Genomic DNA, 22,004 nt, shown 5'->3' with positions numbered 1-22,004 from the left:
TGGTGAGATAATGGCCAAGGCCATTCTGCTATTCAATTACTCCGGAATTTTACTTATTTTCCCCTCAATATATCAAATTAATCTTCAAGTCCATTGTGATGCTGAGCCTTCATTAATTGCTTCACTGATGCTAGCAACAAAGCCCCAAAAATTCTCAAGTCCAGGCCTCACTATCTAACTGTATTTGCTTAGAAGTTATTTAACAACAGACAGCAGTCACACCACAACCAGTGACCTGAGGAACCTACAAAATTAGGAAATTATACTGCAGGTTTCTTAAAAATATTAAAAATACATAGAACATAGGTTAATAATTTAACCACTTTGTTTAGCCTAACAAAAGGAAAACTCCTCTCATCTAAATTCATACTTCATTTGAAGAAAATAGACATCTATATGTATTGATAGATATGTAACAAACTAGGTTTACCCAAGATCTTAACATTTATAGAAAATGAGGAAAGTTAACTCCTTCTGCTTATAAAAACTACTACCTATTTAATCTTACCTCTTTGATCTTGTTTATATGAACACAATTAGAACGACCCCACTCAAGCTCTTCCTGAAAAAGAAAGTCAGAATTTTTTTTCTTCTACTGCTACCAAACTTAAGGAAAAGTTACTTCACTGAAAACACTGCAACCAACTGCCCAGAGAGGTGGTGGAGTCACCACTGGTGGATTTGTGCCAAAGTTGAGTGGGTGTGGCACTTGGGGATGTGGTTTAGTCCTGGACACAGCAGTGCTGGGTTAATAGCTGGACTTCAGGATTTTGGAGGTTTTTGAAAAGTGATGTTTTCAGTGAAGAAATTTTTCCTAATTTCAATTTAAACCTCTCCTGGTGCAACTTGAGGCCATTTTCTCTGCTTCTATTGCTTGGGAGAATGGGCCAACTCAACCACTTTTCAGGCAGCTGTAGAGCAATAAGGTCTCCCCTGAGCCCCCTTTCCTCCTGACTAAAAGCTCCCAGTTCCCTCAACTGCTCCTCACCCTGGAGGCTTGTGCTCCAGCCCCTTCACCAGCTCTACTGCCCTTCTCTGGACATGATCCAGCACCTCAATGTCTTCTACACAGGACTCCAGGTGTGGCCTCACTAGTGCCAAGTACAGGGGGAAAAAAATTAACTGTCCTGGTTAATGTTCCTGCTGGCCACACTACTGCTGATACAAGCCAGGATGCCAGTGGACTTCATGGCAATCTGGGAACACTGAGAAAAAATACAGAACTTCTTTCTCTGAATGCACATCTTTATCAGACAGATTCTAGCCATCCTGGCTACTTGTAACTCAGTGTATGGTTTGCACTGGTGATCATAAAAGATGATACACTCTGAAAGAACAGGGGAAATAAAAAAAGGTTTTATCTTGTACACACAAAAGAAGGACTGGAGGCAGTTACTGGGGGCACGCTACTGGTTTTTGTGATTGATGCATCTTAACATCTTCCATCTTTCAGGGTTTTCTGAGGGGATAGGAATCTGTGTGTTTAAAAAAAATACAGATACTTATGTGCAACAGAAGTATTTCTTTCAACTACAGCTCAATTTCCCTTTTTAGGTTGGATTTCAAACCCTCTGGCCACTGTTGAGTCATCAGTGAAAGGGACTAATGTAAGGGATTGTCTTCAAACAACTGTGCTGGATTCAAATGCTCATTTTCTCTCAAAACCTAGCCTATTTATGCACAAGAAGTCATAATTATTATAAATAAACACTGCTAGCAAAAATTACTTTTCATATTTACTATGAAAATAAAATACTCCTGTACTAAAGTCACCAACCCTGAATACAGAAGAAGAAAGTTTTAACTAACCATGGGATTTCTCAGCTTCCCTTTTTCTTTGCAGGCCTGCCATGCCTAAGAAGAAAATGGTGTAGTATTCAGACACAAAATGTAGAGCTTTAGTAGTAATTATTACAAATATTAATGTGTAATTTAAAACTATGAACTTTTTGTTTGGTATCAAAACTGAAGGTAACAACAGGCTGTCCACCTGGCTTTCTAAGAGGAAATGGAGTATTAAAACCCACAGAAACATCCATAAACTATCAGAACAATTTGGATGCTTTAATGTGATGCTGTAATAAAGCAGATTACTTTTAAAACCTTTTTTTTTCCCTCCTTGCTCCTTGCTTTGGGACAAAAGGAAGTGAACTGATTGATTCAGGTAAATTCTGATGCAAATGCCTCCCAGAAAACAGGGCTGGAAGAGAAATTAAAATACCCAGCATATTAATGAAAATAACTACATTATTAGGGAGCTTATGATAGATGCCTTGAGAATCAATTCATAGTTTCACAGCAAGTCATCTCACAATACAATATTCCAGTTTACTGGGGACAGTGACTACAAGCAAGTTTGAACAGCCAGTCTGCATTTCCCTACCTTGACAGGAAACAGGGAATCGAACCTGAAACAAGGAGTTTGGAAACAAACTTTCCTGAACTTACTTGTTCTTTTCTGATATTCAGCCATTCAAAACAAAGCTTTCACACCACTCACACACAGAGATACTCCTCTGGTAGCTCTGTCTGAATGTTCATGCTTATTCTCCAGGACAACATACTGGTTTATAGAAACAGCATCTTCAGATGAACACGTGATAATAACCAAGTGACACAAGGGAAATAAATAACAGGATAAGAGGAATTCATAAAATATTATTTTTGAGCCTCAGGATTAGTGGATACACATGCCATACATGTCCATGTGCACTTCACAAAAGCAGAGTAGAAAAAAAAAAACAAGTCAGTTTTGACTGAAGGGCAACATTCATTAAAAAAAATGAATAAATTAAATCAGCAGCTGAAGATTTTGGACTCTCCAGAAGATTACAAAACACACCAGAGCATGCATAATATAAAATGCTGGAATCTGAATAGCAAGTTCCTCTAGCAGAAACCTTTGCTGTGTTGTACCAGCTCTGCTTCTACCTGGAGGAACTGACCCTTGTCCATGGTACTGAGCCACTGAAAAGACAAGAGTACCAAAAAATAGCATTTGCTCAAAAACATCACAAAGCCAAGCTACTAATTAGTCAGCTAAATAGCTGACTATTCTCCAAAGCTGAAGAAAGGTCATCACACTCATTCTTTACTAGAATTTACCAGTGCAGACTGTCCTTGCTTAAAAATGATCTACAAAATCATGTCTGGCATTTTTTTTTTTTGGCTATTAGAGTAGAGATAATTGGAACTTTACACAGTTGGACAAAGACTGCAAAAAAGATCAACGTGTAGCTATCAATAATGTGAAGTTTTTAACAACTGCAAAGCACAAATGCTGCACTGATCCTACAAAGGTGAGAATCTCCATCCTGGCCTATCAGAGTTCACTGTAATTCAAGCTGTAACAGAAGACTTACCCTAAATGCATTCAGAATTGCAATACAGTCACTCCTAATATTCCCAGCAAAAAACATTTTTTTCCTGTCAATATGAGCAAAAACTATTAGCAACAATATTTTTTACCAAACACTGCATGTATTATGCAGCTCAGTAACACCCTCCACATCTTTAAAAAACATGAGCAATATTGTAATTACCTGTTTTTAGTCACATCTCCTCACTGAAGGAGATGCACTGTATGAGCAGGACAATAGTAACTAATTGTCCTTGCTATTTAAAGAACCATTTTAATAGACACTGCCACATGAGGAAGATGAAGCTGAAGAATCAGGCCTTGTGCTCAGGAAATGGCGAGTTAGCTCTGTGATTTATGTTCCCAAATAAACAGATTCCAGTATCAGCTACCTGGAAAAGCTTCTTTGTGCACTGCTTGGCATTTTAACAAAAAATCAGACTCATGACATGGAAAATTATATTGAGCAATCAACTCTGCCCTCAAATGTAGTTAGCAAGTTATAAAAAATCTGGGGTACTACCTGTATGCATCAACATGCTTTTTGAAAGGTACTGCAAAAAAATTCCGTGAAGACAATGCTGCAGCTACAACAAAAACAAATCAAAATGAAAATCTGCAAATCATTCAGTTTTAGAAAAATGTTCTCACATGTTCTGCTTTCAGTTACCTATAATAAGGCATTCCTCTAAGCAACCGAAGACATGCCCAAGGACTATCAATTTTCCAAGATGCAGCTCCACTGGCAACTGTGTCAGTACCATTCCTAAGAAAGTCAGCTCACCATCATGCAGATTTTCTTTGGTTTGCGTGCAAGTTGTAAGTGCTCCAAGCTAGAGAAATTAAAATGTATTCACTAAATACATTTTAGCTTTTACATTCACTGTAAAAGCTAACTAAACCCAAGAAAAGTTTTAAAGCCTGCTACTTTTGAAACCAAAGCTACTACATATACTGGAAGTAAAAGCAAGCTACAAATTATATAAATATTATTTCTTATGCACTTTGGAAAAGAAAAAAGTTGAATGCAATGAAGATTCCCCCTTATATCAACTTTATAATTGAAAATAAAAATCGCCATCCTCCTTGTACAGATGAAAAAGGTATCTTTAGGCTGACCTCTATAAATCATATGGTGTCAGAGTGTGATTTATTACTTAAACAACGTTGCTTCTGGAGTTTAAGTTATTTTTTTGCCTATTTCTCTGTTCTTTCTCACCATAGATGCTAGCCCTCAAAGGGTATCATTGCTCCCTGATGAAATTACAATCTTGTTTTAAAGATATAACTATTGAAATTCTGCACAAAAGGATGGTAACCCAAGAACAGACCAAAGTGTGAAAGACTCTCTAGACACAGTTCCTACCTGAAGTTCCAACTAAGACTACTACTGCATTAAATACAAAGAAAATCACTTCTGCAGTACATTCCTATTACCTTGATTTTAACAATATTAAAAGGAAGCCTACCTCTTTCAGCTGAACTATTGTACGTTCAATGTCACCTACACTGGGTGGAGAAAGAGCTGTTGCCAGCAAGGCTTTTGGTTCCCCTATACCAAGCTTCTTTAATTTTAATACTGTAGCTCCCAATGAACAATGCTGAAGGGAAGACAAGATTATTGTTACTCTTCCCTCATGGGAAGTGTGAAGAAGTGCTTTATATGCAAAAGTCAGTTTACAATTTTGCAAAATCTGAAATCAATTGCATACAACTCAGGTTTTTTTTCTTTTCAGTAGATTGCTCATTTCTAATCCACATCAATGTTATGGCTATAACGTATCTCCTATAAGGAAACTATGTGGAATGATCTTTACCAATGAGTTATCAAGTTGAATTGTAGTCATTGATGTTAGTTATTAGTAACTATCCCAGTCACCTTCAGAGAAAGCAAAGCACAGCTTTTCTGATATGACTACCTGCAGCAAAGAAAACCTGATCCTAAACCCAAAAACCTTACCAGCATCTCAGGTTCTGACTTCTCTGGAATACAGTCTGCCCAGAAGTCCCTGCGTATGAGCCTGTAACAAAAGCCTTTGGAAACACGTCCAGCACGACCTTCACATAAAAGAACAAATCACCAATTTGTAAAGCGAGCAAGTTTCTTCCAAATCCGTCCATCTACAAACCCTGTGGGCAGCTGAGCAGTACATGACAGCTGATGCTGCAGGCTGAGCAGCGTTCTGCTCTCTTGCAGCAGACAGGCCCAGCGGACACGTAAGGGTAGGACAAAAAAATTTTGTTTTCATAGGAGCAGAAACTAACAAAAGAATTGCATAAGTATTTCACTCAAATACCTTTCTCACATAACTGCCCTCAAATCAACAGCCATTTTTCTCAGTTGAACAGGCATTTTCTATTTGACTCTATAGCTAGAAAATAACCTTCAATATAAACAACTTTTAAGATACAATGATAAACAGCAGAACATCTTTGTGATCTGCTATTTACAGAAAATGCAATGATTCAGAAGTATATCTTCACAAATCCAAACACCATTCACAACCAGCTATAGGGTATTCCTCTCTGTGGGAGACTCCCCTAGAGAATCAGGTCACATTTTTAAGTCACATGCACAAGCCCAAGTCTTCTACTCCAAGTGCTACTTCTACAGGTTGTACATTGGCTGGTTGTTGTGACCTACGCTGACCCTGAACCAAATGGCAATTAATCTGTATATTGGGGTTCAGGGGTTCACAGTGAGGTCTTGAAATGGGGTGGCTATAGTGGTGGCTTCTGTGAGAAACTGCTGGAAACTTCCCCCATATCTGACAGTGCAAGAGCATGAGGAAGAGGGAGCAGCAGAGAGGATGTGTGATGAACCGATCCCAATCCCCGTTTTCCATCCCCACGTACCACTAGGGAGGAGAAGGTAGAGAAACTGGGAGTGAGTCCAAGCCTGGGAATGAGTAGGGAGAAGCTGTTTGAGATTTGGCTTACTTTCTCATTACCTGGGACTGATTTGTTTGGTAATAAAATTAAACTAATTTCCCCAAGGTGAGTCTGTTTTGCCTGTGATGGTAATTGCTAAGTGATCTCCCTGTCTTCATCTCAAACCCTGAGCCTTCTGTCATCGTTTTTCTTCCCATCCAGTTGAGGAGAGGGGAGTGACAGAGCAGCTTTGGTGGGCACCTGGCACCCTGCTGTTATTGTAAAGACCTCATAGTACTTAAAAATTGCAGTATTTTTAGATCTGAAGATATCACCACTATTGATTTATTTAGTATTCTTTTTGACTGAAACTAAAAAGATTTTGATATTTAAGATGACTGTCTTACTAGAAGAGCCAATAGGGCATCTCATTTATCCTTGTGCTATGAACATTGGTGTAAACTAGAAACACTGCTGTGGACATTTCAACTCGTTAACAGTTGATATATACACATGAAAGTTTATTTTACTGCTGAAACTCACAAGCAGCTCATAAATACCTAGCACTACCTATCTCCCCTTTTTAAAAATGGCCCTTGACAAAAAATTTGCTATTAAATAAAAAGAATCCATGGTGCATGAATTTTAATACTTTTCACTAAGACATAAAACACTCCTCTGCAACTATACCTGAGAGAAAAAAAAAAAATCATGCATAGTTGTTAAATCCCACTTTTATACCGTAACAAGGTAAAGACTTATCAAGTATTAATGGCCAAAATAGCCTGTTCTTTTTACTATTAATGCAAGAAAAAGCAAAAAGAATTGTTCATGAAGGTCAGCTTCTAAAATTCCTTTGCATTACCTATTGTCATCTTACCTCTTCTTTGATTACAGTTTGTCTTAGATGCCCAGCAAAGCCTCAAACTTTGGTAGTTAGTTTCCTTATCGTAAAACAAAATTTTAGTTAAGCAGAAATCTATCACTGCAAGAAAAAAAGAAAATCCTCATGGCAGTGGAAAGAAATACACAATAATCAGAAAAGTAAAGTCTGAATATCTTAAATAGCAATAAAAAGAACATCATATTTACAAACAACCAGACCCATGGATATTCTGAATACTAATCAAACTGCTAACAGATTTTACCATAAATAAAATAAATCATTGTAGATAACAATCATTAAAAAGAGCAATAATTTCTGCATTTAGAAACTAAGTGTCAAAATTTGCTTAAACTGATGCAATTATTTCAAAACACAGTCAGAACGTGATTAAAAATCTTAACTTGCGACATGAGGACTCTGCTTGTTACTGCATTTAAAATTACCCTTTTTGAAGATTTAAACCAACCTCCCGCTCAGTAGCTCTATTTGTTCATATATTCAGATTTCTGTGTTTGAAAGAAAGAATTCAACACTCCAACAGCATTGCTTTGAACACTGACATATCTTTAAGACCAAACCTAGCACAAGGATGGAAAATATTACACAGTCTATAAAGAATTACAAGATTTAGACAACTTACCATACTTAACATCAGGAACTGTTACAGAGCTCTCGGCTATGTTGGTAGCTAGAATTACCTGAGTTTTGAAGCAAAAAAATGAGCAATGAATGCATAAACAACAAAAAAATTTACTCTCATTAATGTTTCTACTTGAAAAATCCAACTTGCTATGAAGAAATATAAATGTAACGGCAACACAACATTTCTGCTCTGTATAGTTAAAAAAGCAATACCACACAAGGACAATACAAACCCCCTTGTATTTTCTTGCTCTGAGCTCCAAAAAGCATACTAAAGTAGTATAGCATTAGGACACTACAGAGGAAGAATAAAAGATTTCTTTGTGCCTTTGCCATGAGGAAACATCACACTATCAGCAGCAATACTCTCTTAGCAATAGCAGGTGAAGAAAACCAAGACAGCAGCAAAAATGTGGGGGACAAAGTGGGTCAGAGTCTCCCACACTGGGGGACTACTTTGCTGTTCAGTGCCACCAGCAGCACTCACCTTGTGCAGGTGCAAGACTCAACATGCACAAACCATTCTGAAGGATAAAAATAGCAGCAACAATAGTTTAAGGGTAACTTCCTTAAGTTTAATGCACTTCTCTTGAGGTCTAAACACCAGTTAAAACAACAGGCCAAACCAAAGTGCTTTTTCCTCATAAAACGGTTTGAGTTAGAACAGCTAATATTAGTTAAATACATTATTATTTGCTATAACTACTCTACCAAAAGGTTTCACATTCTTTAAAAAAGTCATGATTTAAAAATATTTACTTTTCTGTAGCCAGGAACTGTAGCCGAAAATACTTTACTTTGCTCCTCCAATGTTGCACATGCATGAAGTGGGTACACTTGCCACCTAAAGAAAATTTATTAGTGAAATATTTACTGATGCAGAATATTCGAGTTGATTACACTTCTATGCTAAACCCTATTAAGCACCTAAAACTCATACAGCTGGAAGACTCATACTCAGGTTTGACTGAACTGAAAAAAATGTGGTCTAACTTACCTTTTATATTTATCTGAGAGGCATGAGTGCATGTATCTTATTTCACCTAAACCTAGGGAAAAAGAAATCATGAGTTTATTTTTCATTTTAGTCATCAGGAACAATTCAAAAACATCTATTTCAACTATTAATTGCCTATCATTATTACCTGTTTTTCACCACATAATAAAATGGTAGAAGAATTAAACAGCAAATGTAATAAGTCTCTGCAAACCAGTGAGCTGATTTTTTGAAGAACGATTTGGCATTAATTTTACACTTAATAAAGATATAAAGGCCATTTGACAACATCCCATTAATAACCCTTGTTTCAGTTATGTACAACTAACAATGCTCACCACATACTAAATTGGCTAAATTTGGCTAAAATTGGGTATTTCAGCCAAAATAAGTTCTTCCAAAGAGGAGGGCCAAGAGAAGAAAAAACCAGCAATTTCTGTCTTAACCATCTCACCTTTGGCTATTCCAGGGCCCATTTTCTGGGGTATGCATTTCACGTCTGCCAGGGGAAATCTTATGACTAAGAGATTTTTATCATCTTCCCGAATATCTTCACAGACATAAACCTTTCTGAGGAGCTTAGTTTACTTGTTATTGAGACTTCAATTCCAAAAGCCCCATTTTCAAAAATCTGTCCAACACTGGACTTCCCTGGAAGTTGTTTTTACAATCAGAAACAACTAAAAGAAGTTTGATTCATGTTTGGCAGAGCAGACTCTGCATCATCACTGTTAATGGTAACTATTAATCAGTCTAGTAATTACTGACTAGACACAGCAGGCAATATCTGCTGACCAGTTTTAGAAATGACAAGAGATGATTGACCATGAGACCTATGGAACATAAGGATCCCACCAGGAGACAAAGGTCTCAGAATGAAAAGGGAACTAGTAACACAACCTGTTTGGCAAGCATACAAGGACAGTAAAGACAGCAGGCCACAGGGAAGTGCAAAAGAAAATATGGAACAGACAAAAAATGAGATCAACACGAGTATAACAGATACAATTAGATCACTGGGAACGTACTCATGCATGTATGTTAAGAAAATGACTCTACAGTTTAACATGGCACTTTGTATCACCTGTTACCTACAAGAAAGACAAGTTCTGGAACCAAAGGAGAGCTGAACTGAAGAATACTTATCTATAAAGAATCAGGCTTGGTAGCATTACCAAAAAATTAAGCCATGAACGAGATTACAAAAAAAAAAACAAACATCAACTCTGTAATTACAATTACGAAGAAAAACGTGACATCCTACTTGAGACAGCTGCAGCTCCTTTTGGAAATAGATTCTGCCCCATCACTGAGTTCCACAAAGACAGTGGGCAAAAATCACTTAACAGCATCCTCATTACAGCACTGCTCTTTCTGGATGCTGCTGCTGCACACTCAACTTGACAAGTCAGTGGGAGTGTTATTTTTGATGTTCAAAATGCTATGTAATCGTTAGCACTCAAAATATCTAAGCATCTCAAATCAACATCCTAAATGTGGATGGTTAAATGGGTAAAAATAACCCAAAGCTCTGTCTCAGCTGCAGTCTTGTAAACTGAGGGCTTGCCTCCCCTTTTCTCCAGTTCTGTATAAAAACATTTGTGAGGAAAATTTCAAGGGGTGTTTGCTAATCAGGTGTTCAGGATCAGTCTTGAGTATCCAGTTTAAAACCAGACAAGGTCAATCACTTAAAAAATAAAACACAAACTTGAGTGTACCAGCTCATTTAGAAAGCATTACTGCACAGGTTTCCACAGATTTACCAAATGTATTTAAAACAAACAAACAAACAAAAAAAATCAGTATATTACTTGCAGTTATAAGTCATCAGGGATAGCAGCACAGTTAAAAAACAAAACAAAACAAAAAATCTCAAGGTGAAAGATAAATATTTAGGATTTGAAAGTGCTAAGAAGTAGTTTCAGACTGAAATGAAGCCTCAGAGGGGCTGAGTTAGTCTGAAAACACACCAGACAAACAGCAGTATCAGAGGCCAGAGGCAACAGATATGGTCTCCCAACCTCATCACTCACAAACTGGAATGGGCTTTACATTAACAAAATGAAGTAATTCTTTCTGCCCACTAATTTTATAGCAAAGGCAATTCCTAATAGAAATAAAATTCCTAATTTTATAGCTAAGGCAGCTCTAATGCCTTTTAGCTAGTGGGGAACACTCTCCAAGGAAGGTTGCTCTGCAAGTGCAGTGTATCTTTGAGCTGGTGTGCTGTGCTTCCAGCCCTAGCCCTGGCATGTCTCTTCCTTAGCTCAACACAGCAGGGAGATGACATTCATAAACATTTTATAGAGTTAGGAAGCCCTGGTAGTGACTGACTTCACTGTGTCCAAGGAACAGCTGCTCTGGACTTCAAGCTGACTCTCCACTTGAACATAACCAAATCTTTTCAAAGTTTCCAACTAACAGATATTCACTCATTTAATAAAAGAATACTTGAAACCACCAGGTAATAGACTATGACATTCAGGAGAATTACTCTGCAGGCTAGTTACACTGGCTCTAAAATCCAGCCAACGATTATTAAATTAACTATTAAATTAAGAATGACAGTCAAAAAAAAAAACCTACAATAATTTCTGTGCAAGACAGCTTAGGTTTTATTCTTTACAGAAGACTACATGCGTAGCCAGTTTTCTGATCAATAATCACTGTGTCATCATCTGTGCTTTTGAGCATGCTAACTACACCAACCAATGCACATGGAAAAAACATGTGAGTTTAACATTTGACAACAATTTAAATGAAGACCTCTTCATTTGCAGATAAGGAAACATCTCTAAAAGAATCCTAGGAGCTTCATACAATAATTAGTAATTGCACTAAAAAATTGAGCAACTGCATTTCTGTAGATTAACTACAGAATTAATTTTATTATTTTTAAAATACATAACATCTTAATTTTTGACTCATAGCCTTTCCAATTATTGCCACAGTTAAACAAGTTTCCAAGGAAAAAATGCCCAAAGAGACCAATGAACCTCATTTAAGTATATCTTTAATAAATCCCTGGAAGAACTGCCACAAGAAAGCTCATTAGATATCAAATACCAAAAAGAAAGTTATTAAGACATATACTCACCTGGTAAAAACACAAGCACGCTGCCACGTTCCAAAGTACCACTCAAGTTCTTTTTCTCCCTAACAAGAAAACACAGCTTCCTTAGTTTTACAGTCTTAGTCTACTTCATTACCCCAAGTTACTTTATTCTGGAAGAACAAGCAGAAGCGCACACTTTTTGTAACATGCATTATTTAAACTTCCTGAAGAAATGAGTAACAACCATTATTTACAACTACACTTTCTGAAAAACACAATATATGAACACTGAAACCAGAGCATTAGCTTTAGTTTTTTTTCTTCAGAACTTTGACAAAACAGTAACATTCTCATTCCACAATGAAAATAATCAGAATTTGGTTAATACACACTCAGTGTTAGACAATGTTGTAGAAGCAACTTTATTACATTTTCAGATACTAAACATCAATTTACAGAACACAGAGCAGCAAAATCCAGTATTTACTTATTCACATGACACTAAGGCATTAAACAGGCAATGGAAATTAATGCCTAGTTTTTGTCCTTTTTTTCCATGAAATAATATGTGTTTTAGATTACAATATAAAATAGTGGTTTCATTCTTGATATAAATACTCCTCAGCTCTTGTCTACAGCGAAGAATTATTTTCCATATGACACGGCTGCCTTGAACAGTCACTCACACTCCAGGGCATGAAGTGCACCTTAGGAACACTGGGTACAAATCCAACAAATATGTAAAACTAAGGCAGAGAGGCAAGTAAAAATAAAGTTTCCACTAATAACTATTGACTGCTGTTGTTGCTTAATTAGCTTCTCATTTCCCCAAGAGCCACTGATTCCGTATCTTGAACTGTGTCTTACCTATTGCTCCTCTTTTCCAACTCATCAAATGACTGAATCAGGGATACTGCCACTTGATACATTTTCTTTTCTATCCTTGGTTCCCCAATGCTCTGAGGACGAAGCTGTTTGGAGAAGAAGGCAATGAGGTTAACACAGTATAATGGCTAAAAGACTGTAGTTCACGTACGTATTTCAATTTGTCAAGTGCTTTCAATTAAAACTGATCCAGTGCAGAAGAAGTAACTGGATCTGATGCATTCATGACCTTCTAAACACACATTTTTCTTCAAGCATCCTACTATTTTAATGCTGAAGAAATACTTCTGGTATTTATCTACCTAAGCATCAGGGTCTCCATTCATTTGCAGGACATGATCCTTATCCTGAAGTGTCAAGCACACGGCACTGATCAGAACCCATGGATGACAAGGAAGAATTTGTGTAAGGAAGGTAGAGTGCTTCTCACAGCTGCTATTACACACATCTCTCTCTACCTGCTGGCACATAAACCTCTCTTTTTATGATTAATGCTTTTGCATTTAATAGGTTTTGTGGTTTTGGTCACACCCTGTAAAGCAATTACTGTTCTGCAACAGAACCATAGTGTTTCTGTCTACACTGTTTTCCAGCACCCTGTTCAAACTCAAGGCTTTAGTATTTAAGAACACAAACCATCAAGTCTTGAGAGCAAAGACAGTAACTTAATTTCCTTTCAGTTTTATGCTTAATGAACTAAACCTGCTTAGAAAAAGGTCTAAAGCATTACACATTTTTCTCTTCTAGGGAAACTGGCTTTTGATCACTGCTCACTTTTCATTCTGAGTTTCTCCTCACTCTAGAGCAAACTCTTTACTGAACCAAGTGTTCCAGAGAGTTAAAATCACAGACAACTATATAAACTGTTACAATTAAATTAGTCATTTTTCTACCAATTTCCCATTGTAAAGAAGCTCATAACAATCACAAAAGCATAGCTCCTAGCACCAATCTGAAAACACTGATTTAGATTACATTTCCTACTGCAATCCCAGTTCTCAGCTTGATTAACCCATGAGAAACATCAAAAATACTTGACTGTTTTCTTCAAAGTGATTTTTGCCCCAATATATGTGAAAAAATCTAAGCAAGTTATCTCTTCTGGGCTGCTCAAATGTAAGATTTCTTGGTTTATATTATCCCTGCTTAAATAACTGTCAAATTTGTCTTTTCAATTTTGCTATAGATTGTACCTTTAGTATTCTTTAACACGACAAGGCTTCCACATCACTCCTAATAAAAGGTAACAATGTGACAAACAGCAAATCCAAACCCCAGTCAGACCTGACTGAAATAATACAACATCATCAGAACAGCTTTTGACAGCAGCTCACTACCTTCCATCAGGACTCTGACTCTAGTTCCATGAACACAAAGTTTTTACCTTTACCAGCAGAAAATGGGTCACATTTTTGCACTTTACCTCATTGTTTAAATTTGCATTTCATATCACTAAAACCATCCAGAATAAAAGGCAAGAATTTACACAACCAGCTTTAAAATTGCCTGTAGACAGAGCCTTTCATTTTTCATGAAACCTGTGTTTCAGTGATTCCTTGGGCCTTAGAGGCTGTTGGTACAACAAAATCATGATTTGGTTAAACATCCAGAACAATGTGTTTACCAAGCCCATTATGCCAAAAGAAAAATAAACTACTTTTTGTAAACTTATGCTCACAAATTAAGCAGTACACCTATAAATGACCCAGTATTTGGGCAAGGGTAAGCCAGTGCTACACTAAAACATGTTTCTCCCTTTTTTCTCCCTTATTTTTATTCTTTCCTACAAATGAAGTGATTCAAGTAGGAAGTTTTATCTTTGATTCAGCTAGATGTCTGTCTAGCCACAGCAGAGGGTTTACTACAAACAGTCAAAGAGAAGAAAAAGTAAGGACTGGCACTTGTATTCATCTTCCAAATCACAACAACATCAATGAACTGACAAATTATTCAAGTCAAAACCACCCCTAAAAATTTTATTTTCAAGCACAGTTTTAAAACATTTTCACATGCAGAAATGAGTGATATATTAAAGCCAAAAACTCTGCAGGATGCACAAAAGAATTCTACATTTATACAGTAACATCCAATTATTTTAAGATTTTTTGAAAAGGGACAAAGGACTAGACTGATTTTGACTGAGATGATGAAATGATTGGAGATTTATGTAATGTAGTTTCACAGTTATTAATTTTAAAAGCTAAAGTAAACTTAGAAAAATTCTGTTTACCTACGGAGCAACGACTGCATTTACTTTTAATTGCTGTGTCCCTTTATGTAAATTTTACAGGCTTTTATAGGTGAAAACAAGACATCAAGAATTAAAGCCTGAAGCCTCTACCTCAGGCAGTTATTATCTAACTGACTAAGATTTGAGCATAATGAAAGATGTGCCTCAGCCTCCATATGGCAGCGTTAACTCATTAACTGTCTTAATACATTCCATTTTATTATCTAATTTTATTAGGATGTTACACAGACCATCTTAGATCTTCCACATTTTAATTTTTAATTGTAACTAGTATTCTAAGAAAATCTTCACACACAGCACCACAAGGAACAAGATGAAGACCAAAAATCAGTGCTTCAGAATTCAATTTCATCCTTTTTAAATACAGATATAGAGAAAAGAAAATCAAGAGCATTTATGTGCTTCTTGGACAAACATACCCTCCCCATCTTGCTGAAAAAAAGAATGGCTATAGATAGGACAAGACAAGATAAAGAATTGGATGAAAACTTTAAATAAAAAACACAGAGAAAATAAAGTATGTAAAGGGCTAAGCACTGAAAGCAGCTCCTTTCTTTGTGATCTCTGAGGTGAAAGGTGTGCAACTTGACATTCAGCTCCAAGTGCAGCTATGACAAATCCAATTTGACTGAAGTAAATTTCTTACTCAATTTCCTGGTTATCTTTTTGTTGTCATCATCAAAAATGTTTTACAAAGCCCCATCTATTACATAATCTCCTCCACATTATCTGTCTGAGCTGCCATACTAATGTATAAATACTGATGGGCCAACTGCAATAAGCATTATTTTTTTTGTTAGCACTGAAACTTCAATGGTTGACAGCCTTTTATTTTACCTTGTCTGTGCTGAGGCATAACCAATGTCTGAGCTGTGTACTATTACTATGTGTAATTGCATAAGCAATTATTTTCTTCTGGGCTTCCTATTTTAATTGGGTTATTTTCTGCAGAATTGATGGATGAAAGCTAAATAATAACAGTGTGTTCCCCACTGTTATTTTTTAAATGCATCCCCCATCTTCTTCATTGTAATAACATTTTAATAGTGTTTTGAATTATCAAAACTGACCAATAACTACATCCATGTCCCAGTTATTTTTAGACTGGTATCATAATATAGGTCTAAGTGCATTTGTGCACTCTGCTTTAACCTGTTTTTTTTGCCTTGAACCATAATACTGAAAGAGTTCACTCAAGTGAATTCCTACACAGCTGTTTTTCAAATGCAAAACAAACTCCTATTATAAAACCACAGAAAACAGATTAACTCAATTAAATCAATATTTACATTCATTCCTTCACTACCTGATGTCTATGGAGATACTTACTATAATGTCAGGAGGTATACAAATATACAAAATACATTCTGTGCAGCTTATAAACTAGATTGATAAAGCAAAGGTATCTTCAGCCAGGACCTTCCCTCCTTAGGCATCAGAGAAGCAGCTCTCCAGCACAGCCTACCAGGGATCTGAGAGGTATCTGTAATTCTAACATGTTCTCATTACTCAAAATTTCACATTTGCCATCACATTTACTATGGTGGCCTACACGGTTACAACAGAAATAGGCTCAAAACCATTGCATAACATTTCTGGCACTATTTTAGAAAGGAAACAGGAAAGAAAAACAAGAAAACCCCAGCTGATAGAGAAGCCAACTTGGTAAAATCAAAGTTCTAATCAAAAATGCTTGTTTTCTCTTCATATTGTAGCACTTTCTGCCTTTGATACATAACAACATGAACCAACCCACAAAATATTCCCTGATTTTGTCAGCTATATTCAAAGAGATCTTTAAATCTATTTATGTTACTTTCCACACTCAATTTTACATTGTTCATCTTGAATGCAACTATCAAACAAAATGCCTCATACCACTGAAACATTTCTGTTTCATGACAGAAACTAGTCTGCTCATACAAAGACTCCTGATTTATCATTATCTATTAATTCTTACCTAGAATTGCAATATAAAAGTGGCTATATGCCATTCTATTACACGGTTTTCAACTGACTATTTCAATTTCTTATTATGTACAAAAAATGAAATTAAATTTACAATACCTGGAAATCAAAAATGTCCTTCAAATCATCAAGATAATATTCTTCAACTGCAAAAGGTCTGCCTTCAACTTTAAATACACAGACTGGATTCAAGCCATTATGAACTGGAAGCGCAAAGTAATCAGCTAATTCTTTGGAGTTGATGGAAGCAGACATCAGTATTATCTGTTAAAAAACATGTACAGCAAATGTAAAGCATTACTTTTAACAAACTGTCCTGCTACGTGGGACTCTCCACTTCCTCTTCATGTTAAATGATCTAATTCTGGTTACTACAAGTATGTAACCTAAGTACATTTCAGAGAATCAAACTAAATGCTTAAGATACCTTAACCAGCACATGTAGAGAGGCTCTGTAAGAGAATGGCTCTGGCTAGAATGCCTAGGGCAGAAAGCACAGTGGAAATTCAACCAAAAACATACAGTACTCTTGGTATCTCACCACCCAAACCAGTAATGCTGCAAAACATAAAAGCATCCCCTTTACAAAACAACAGGAAGGCAAACTAATGAAGAGGGCATTGTTCCACTGTGCTCAGCTCCAAAGCTGAAGCTTTCCATGTGAAGGCACAAGGAACATATGGAGAGGGCAGGTTAAACCATGAAGTTTTCCAACATGATCCTGAAAGGAGAAATTTGAAAGGACATAATTCTGCAAATATATTATATATATCTGTCCCACTCCAGCATGGACTGCCTCATGGCTCAACAGATAATGACTCACCTGTGCCAGGGCAATAGGCTAAATGCAACCTTCTCTAAAGGCTATGGAAACAAAATCCAATCTAAATCTGAAGTTACAAGCAAGGAATATTAACAACCCCTTCTTCTAGACAATCTTTGTAATCTGGACTCTAATCTGTGTGGAATCCTTCCAAAGTGGAAAAAAATGACAGATTCTTAACAGAGTGCCTGAAGTGTCACATAACTGAACCAAGAGTTTAATGTACTCTTAAAGCAAAAATTCAACCAGCACATATCACCAACACAGCAGATGAACACGTCAAAACAGAGGGTAATCAAAGAAGACAGTTCAAGATCAAGCAGTCCAAAACCACTTGTACTACATGGGTATGTCCAAAGATGCACTAGATGATACCCAGAACTGTTCCTGGTCACTATGGAAACTGCACTGTTTGGTTTGACCCAATAGAGCCACTCTCAAGGTTTTCTTTGAACAACCCAATCCCAGCAAGATCAACCTCACAACAATTCAGTATCTGCTCTGCAATCCAAAAATAATCTGCAGCAGCCATCTGCCAGAAAATTCAGCACAATCTAACAGTTAAAATAATTCAGCAGGTAGATCTTGTCCTCAGAATCAACATCAGAATCTTTCAACTAACTCCTGTCAGTTGATGCAATGTTAAATTACCTGCTACTCTGAGGTCTCCAACATCCACACTAGGAAACAAACACCTCATTGTGTACTTCATGCCACTCTAGTTAAAAATGCTTTGTTTCCTCTCTTAAATAGGGATCCTTGCACCCTTTTGAATGCATGCAGGGAGGATGGGAGAAGAATTTTGCATTTTCTAAATCAACTTGCTACATCAAAGCTCCCTTCCTTTACAGTATTTCAGAAGGGACTGAAAAGAGATTAAGTAGGAGACACTGGGCTTTTGTATATGAATTCCAACTGAATAGCCCATTCTACTCTGCTCAAGGCCAATAAGTGAGATCAAGAGTTCCCCCTTCTTCAACATAAAAAATTCAATTCATTCCTCCACTTTCTCAAATATAGGTCTCTCTCAGGTTTGTACAATATTGAAAAAGTCTCATCTGCAGAAACAATTCCAGAGAATGATATAAAGGGGATAACATTTTTCCATGACAATTTCAAGAGACTGAAATGGAACTACAGGGGAAAATGAAAAATTTGTCAGAAACCTCTAACAGAAAAGATGATAGGGCCTGTAGGGATTGCTGCCACTGAAACCAACCCAACAATCAGAATAAAAGGCAAACTTCTCACAAACTCAGTTTGATCAAATTGTTGCTCTCCTCAATAGGCAGAGCCAAGTGCTAAAAAAGGCTGAATAGTTTCACATAACTGTGTCTGAATTTAAAGACAAGAGTTTTCTTTAAAATCTAGATCAGCATGAAAAGGAATAAAAAGTGAAAGACAGGAAGCGCACAGCCATGTCCTACGCCAACTGAAAGTGCACTTTCAGAGACAGCATGTTTGGAAGACCTGAAGACCAAGTTCGTATCAATGTGATGCACTGCATATAAGAACACATATTCCCTTCCAACGGCAACACAAACAGCCAACCTAGACTATTTTGAACAGAAAAATTCACATGAAACCATTAACTTGAAGCACTTAGAAGACATGCAGTCTCACAAAGTATCTGCAGTCCCAAATAGCTGCACTGAAAGATACTGAGTTAGCTGAACTCCATCACCTGTATTTAATTTCTAACATTTCAAGAGTTCATTACTCTGACCCCAAAGACTAAACATGCTAAATGTCTGTGAATCCTGCTTCAGTACAAAGCAGAATTGCCTAATGTGCAGAGAAATACCTCAGCCACATTTTACTACCAGTTCTGCCCAGAAATTACAGTACAGAAGTTCAGGTCTTTTGCTATTTCTTCAAATACGTCGTCCCACTTAAATAAAAAGGCTCAGTATTTCCAGGAGTTAATGCTACCATTTTAACCAAGGATGAGCACTGCCCTCAATACCCAAGACGTAATTCTAGTCAAATATCCATCGTGCATTTTTTAGCCTTAAGCAGGCTTTAGAAACTAATGCATTTTAACATGAGGGGAAAAAAAAAGAAGTCTCTCAGAACACATTACAGCAGCCAGGAAAAGAATGCCCCTTAGCTTGCTTACTTATGAGGAGTGGCAAACTAAGTAAAATTTAATAAAAAGCAGTAACATAGTAATTCATGGTCAATTCTTTAAAATAGGGCCTTCACAGATGAAAGACACGCAAGCGTTTTCTTGCAAGAAAAAACAGGAGAATTCCGTTTGAACCTACCTTTACAGACTGTGAATTTGTACACAACAGTTTACGGGTCACCAAGAGCAAGAAATCAATTTCTTCTGTACGTTCGTGCACCTAGAAGACATTATCCACTATTTAATTTTCATTGATCTATCCTCTTCTTTTTGACAGCCTCTTACTTTCCCATTCAATTTCATGCTTTATTTTTGTAACTTGAAATAATGTATTTTCATAGAAGGAAGCTTTTGAGCCTAGGCATGTTAAGAACACTTTAAAAACCCAACAAGAGTCTTCAGATGACTACAAAACCCTTTGTGAAAATCATGTTACTCTAAAGTTAAGCAAATCTAGAATAATGCATCTCAAGCTCTAACTACCAGTTTTACTAGAGTTGACAGTAACAGATGAAGTCTATAATACTGATGCTGATAAATCAACTGTACTGGTAAGATCCCAAAAGATCCAGGGACAGTTTTGGTTTGTCTGAAAAATAAGCAAATTGAATAGATGTGCATCACTCCCAGTGGCTTCCACCTACAATCAAAATACACAACTGCTTTCTAAAACATAAGTTTACACCCAATTCTTTATATATCCTAGCACCTGAGCCTTCTGCCTGCTCCTTATAGATCAGCAAATACTTCTTTCCATTACTATCCATGATGACCATATCCCTTTCTTGAATTACAGCTTAAATATTTTAAGTGCAGCAGGTTTTTCTGGAGTTTAGCCTTCACAAGTCAACATTCATGTCCTGGAAGCTAATTAGCATATTCTAATATAATATAAAGATAAGACATATATTCAATGCTGTCCCACTACAAAAATAAATTTAGCCAAGGTAGTTTTAGGCTGACAGTAAAGTCTTGCGGGGAGAAGTCAAGATTTTTGGTCCTAGCTTGTTTAGGGGTGCTCCTAAATGTCCTCTGAGAGGGATGAGATTCAATTGAAAGATGCAAAGATGCAATTAAAAATGTCATAGAGAACATTCAGTTGTTAAAAACAGTGATTCTGGGCTCAAGATCACAATCTCTGTAGTAGGTATAGGGGAAAAGATGGCATATGGGAAACAGGAGGGACCAGAATCCTGGCTGGGGAAGTGAAATACACAGATGGGTGCTTCTCAAAGAAGTGGTACAAGCTAGTAACATCAGTTCAAATTACAGCACCCAAGAAACAGTTAGAAAAACCTCTGCATAAACCCATTCTCCTATGTAAGGGGCCAGAAAACTTCACTCATTCATTTTCATATCTAATGAATAAATCTTAAAACTAAATGAACAATAACACTTTTCTATGTATGCACCGTCTATGATTCAGCTTTTCTACCTATATTTCACCTGCATTTCCTTATTAAAGGAAATGTTAAGGCTTCCAACACTCTGCTAATACACTGGAGTGCTCAAATCTTTTCCATGAAGGCCACTGATACAATTCCTTAGCCTTTGGGGGGGTTTTTGTTCTTTTTCTGTTTGAATGAAGTATTAAATTTTCTTCATACAAAAAATGTAACCACCTGCTTAATCTTTTCCAGGTTTGCACTGTACCATTTCAAGTGAAGTCATGACAGCCTTGTTACTGTAATAGTCTAATGGAACACTAAGTACTGTCTCCCCGATCCTCAAATATCCAAGAATTCAAGTAGCTTTCAGCTACAATACCAGTAACAGGACAAAAATCAAAAATGGCACTTAGAAAAAATACATGCTAAAACAAAACATAAAAAATCCCCCAAAACCAACCAGCCACTCTCCAAAAAAACCCCCAAACCCCTATGTCCTCTTCTGTATCACTACATCCCAAGATATCATACATCCTACATGTGATTTATATCCATGGTTTGTGACAGCACAATTTCACATCTAACTATTAACTGAAAGTCAAATATTGCTTTCCACATAAAAGAAGCATATACACATGTAAAAATACACAAATTACAAGTGTATTTGCTTTAGCTTTTTAGTGAAGTGACAGCAGCAATAATGAATCCACATGAATGAACTGTACCCATAACCAGGAGACAGAACTTTCACA

At 36.7% G+C, this 22,004-nt stretch overlaps 1 protein-coding gene across 2 annotated transcripts in view; it reads right to left on the bottom strand.

Moving 5' to 3' along the window:
* The window catches only part of TDRD9 (tudor domain containing 9), a 67,043-nt gene that overhangs the window by 19,224 nt on the left and 25,815 nt on the right, over positions 1-22,004 (bottom strand). The window contains exons 6-20 of one of the 2 annotated variants that reach the window (XM_015631880.2): positions 20,004-20,084; positions 17,013-17,177; positions 12,677-12,780; positions 11,852-11,910; positions 8,755-8,806; positions 8,517-8,601; positions 7,756-7,813; positions 7,110-7,214; positions 5,319-5,416; positions 4,828-4,959; positions 4,029-4,191; positions 3,882-3,945; positions 3,363-3,426; positions 1,810-1,854; positions 509-562 (exon numbers count right to left, since the gene is read on the bottom strand). In XM_015631880.2, coding sequence (XP_015487366.1) covers positions 509-562; positions 1,810-1,854; positions 3,363-3,426; positions 3,882-3,945; positions 4,029-4,191; positions 4,828-4,959; positions 5,319-5,416; positions 7,110-7,214; positions 7,756-7,813; positions 8,517-8,601; positions 8,755-8,806; positions 11,852-11,910; positions 12,677-12,780; positions 17,013-17,177; positions 20,004-20,084 — 1,329 coding nt within the window. The remainder of the gene's footprint in view (positions 1-508; positions 563-1,809; positions 1,855-3,362; positions 3,427-3,881; positions 3,946-4,028; positions 4,192-4,827; positions 4,960-5,318; positions 5,417-7,109; positions 7,215-7,755; positions 7,814-8,516; positions 8,602-8,754; positions 8,807-11,851; positions 11,911-12,676; positions 12,781-17,012; positions 17,178-20,003; positions 20,085-22,004) is intronic. The other variant, XM_015631882.1, reaches the window with a different exon arrangement.

This window comes from Parus major, chromosome 5 (assembly GCF_001522545.3).
Source record: "Parus major isolate Abel chromosome 5, Parus_major1.1, whole genome shotgun sequence".
NCBI classification, from domain to species: domain Eukaryota; kingdom Metazoa; phylum Chordata; class Aves; order Passeriformes; family Paridae; genus Parus; species Parus major.
Note: the sequence above shows the minus strand (reverse complement) of the source record. Positions and strands in the feature narration are given on the sequence as shown.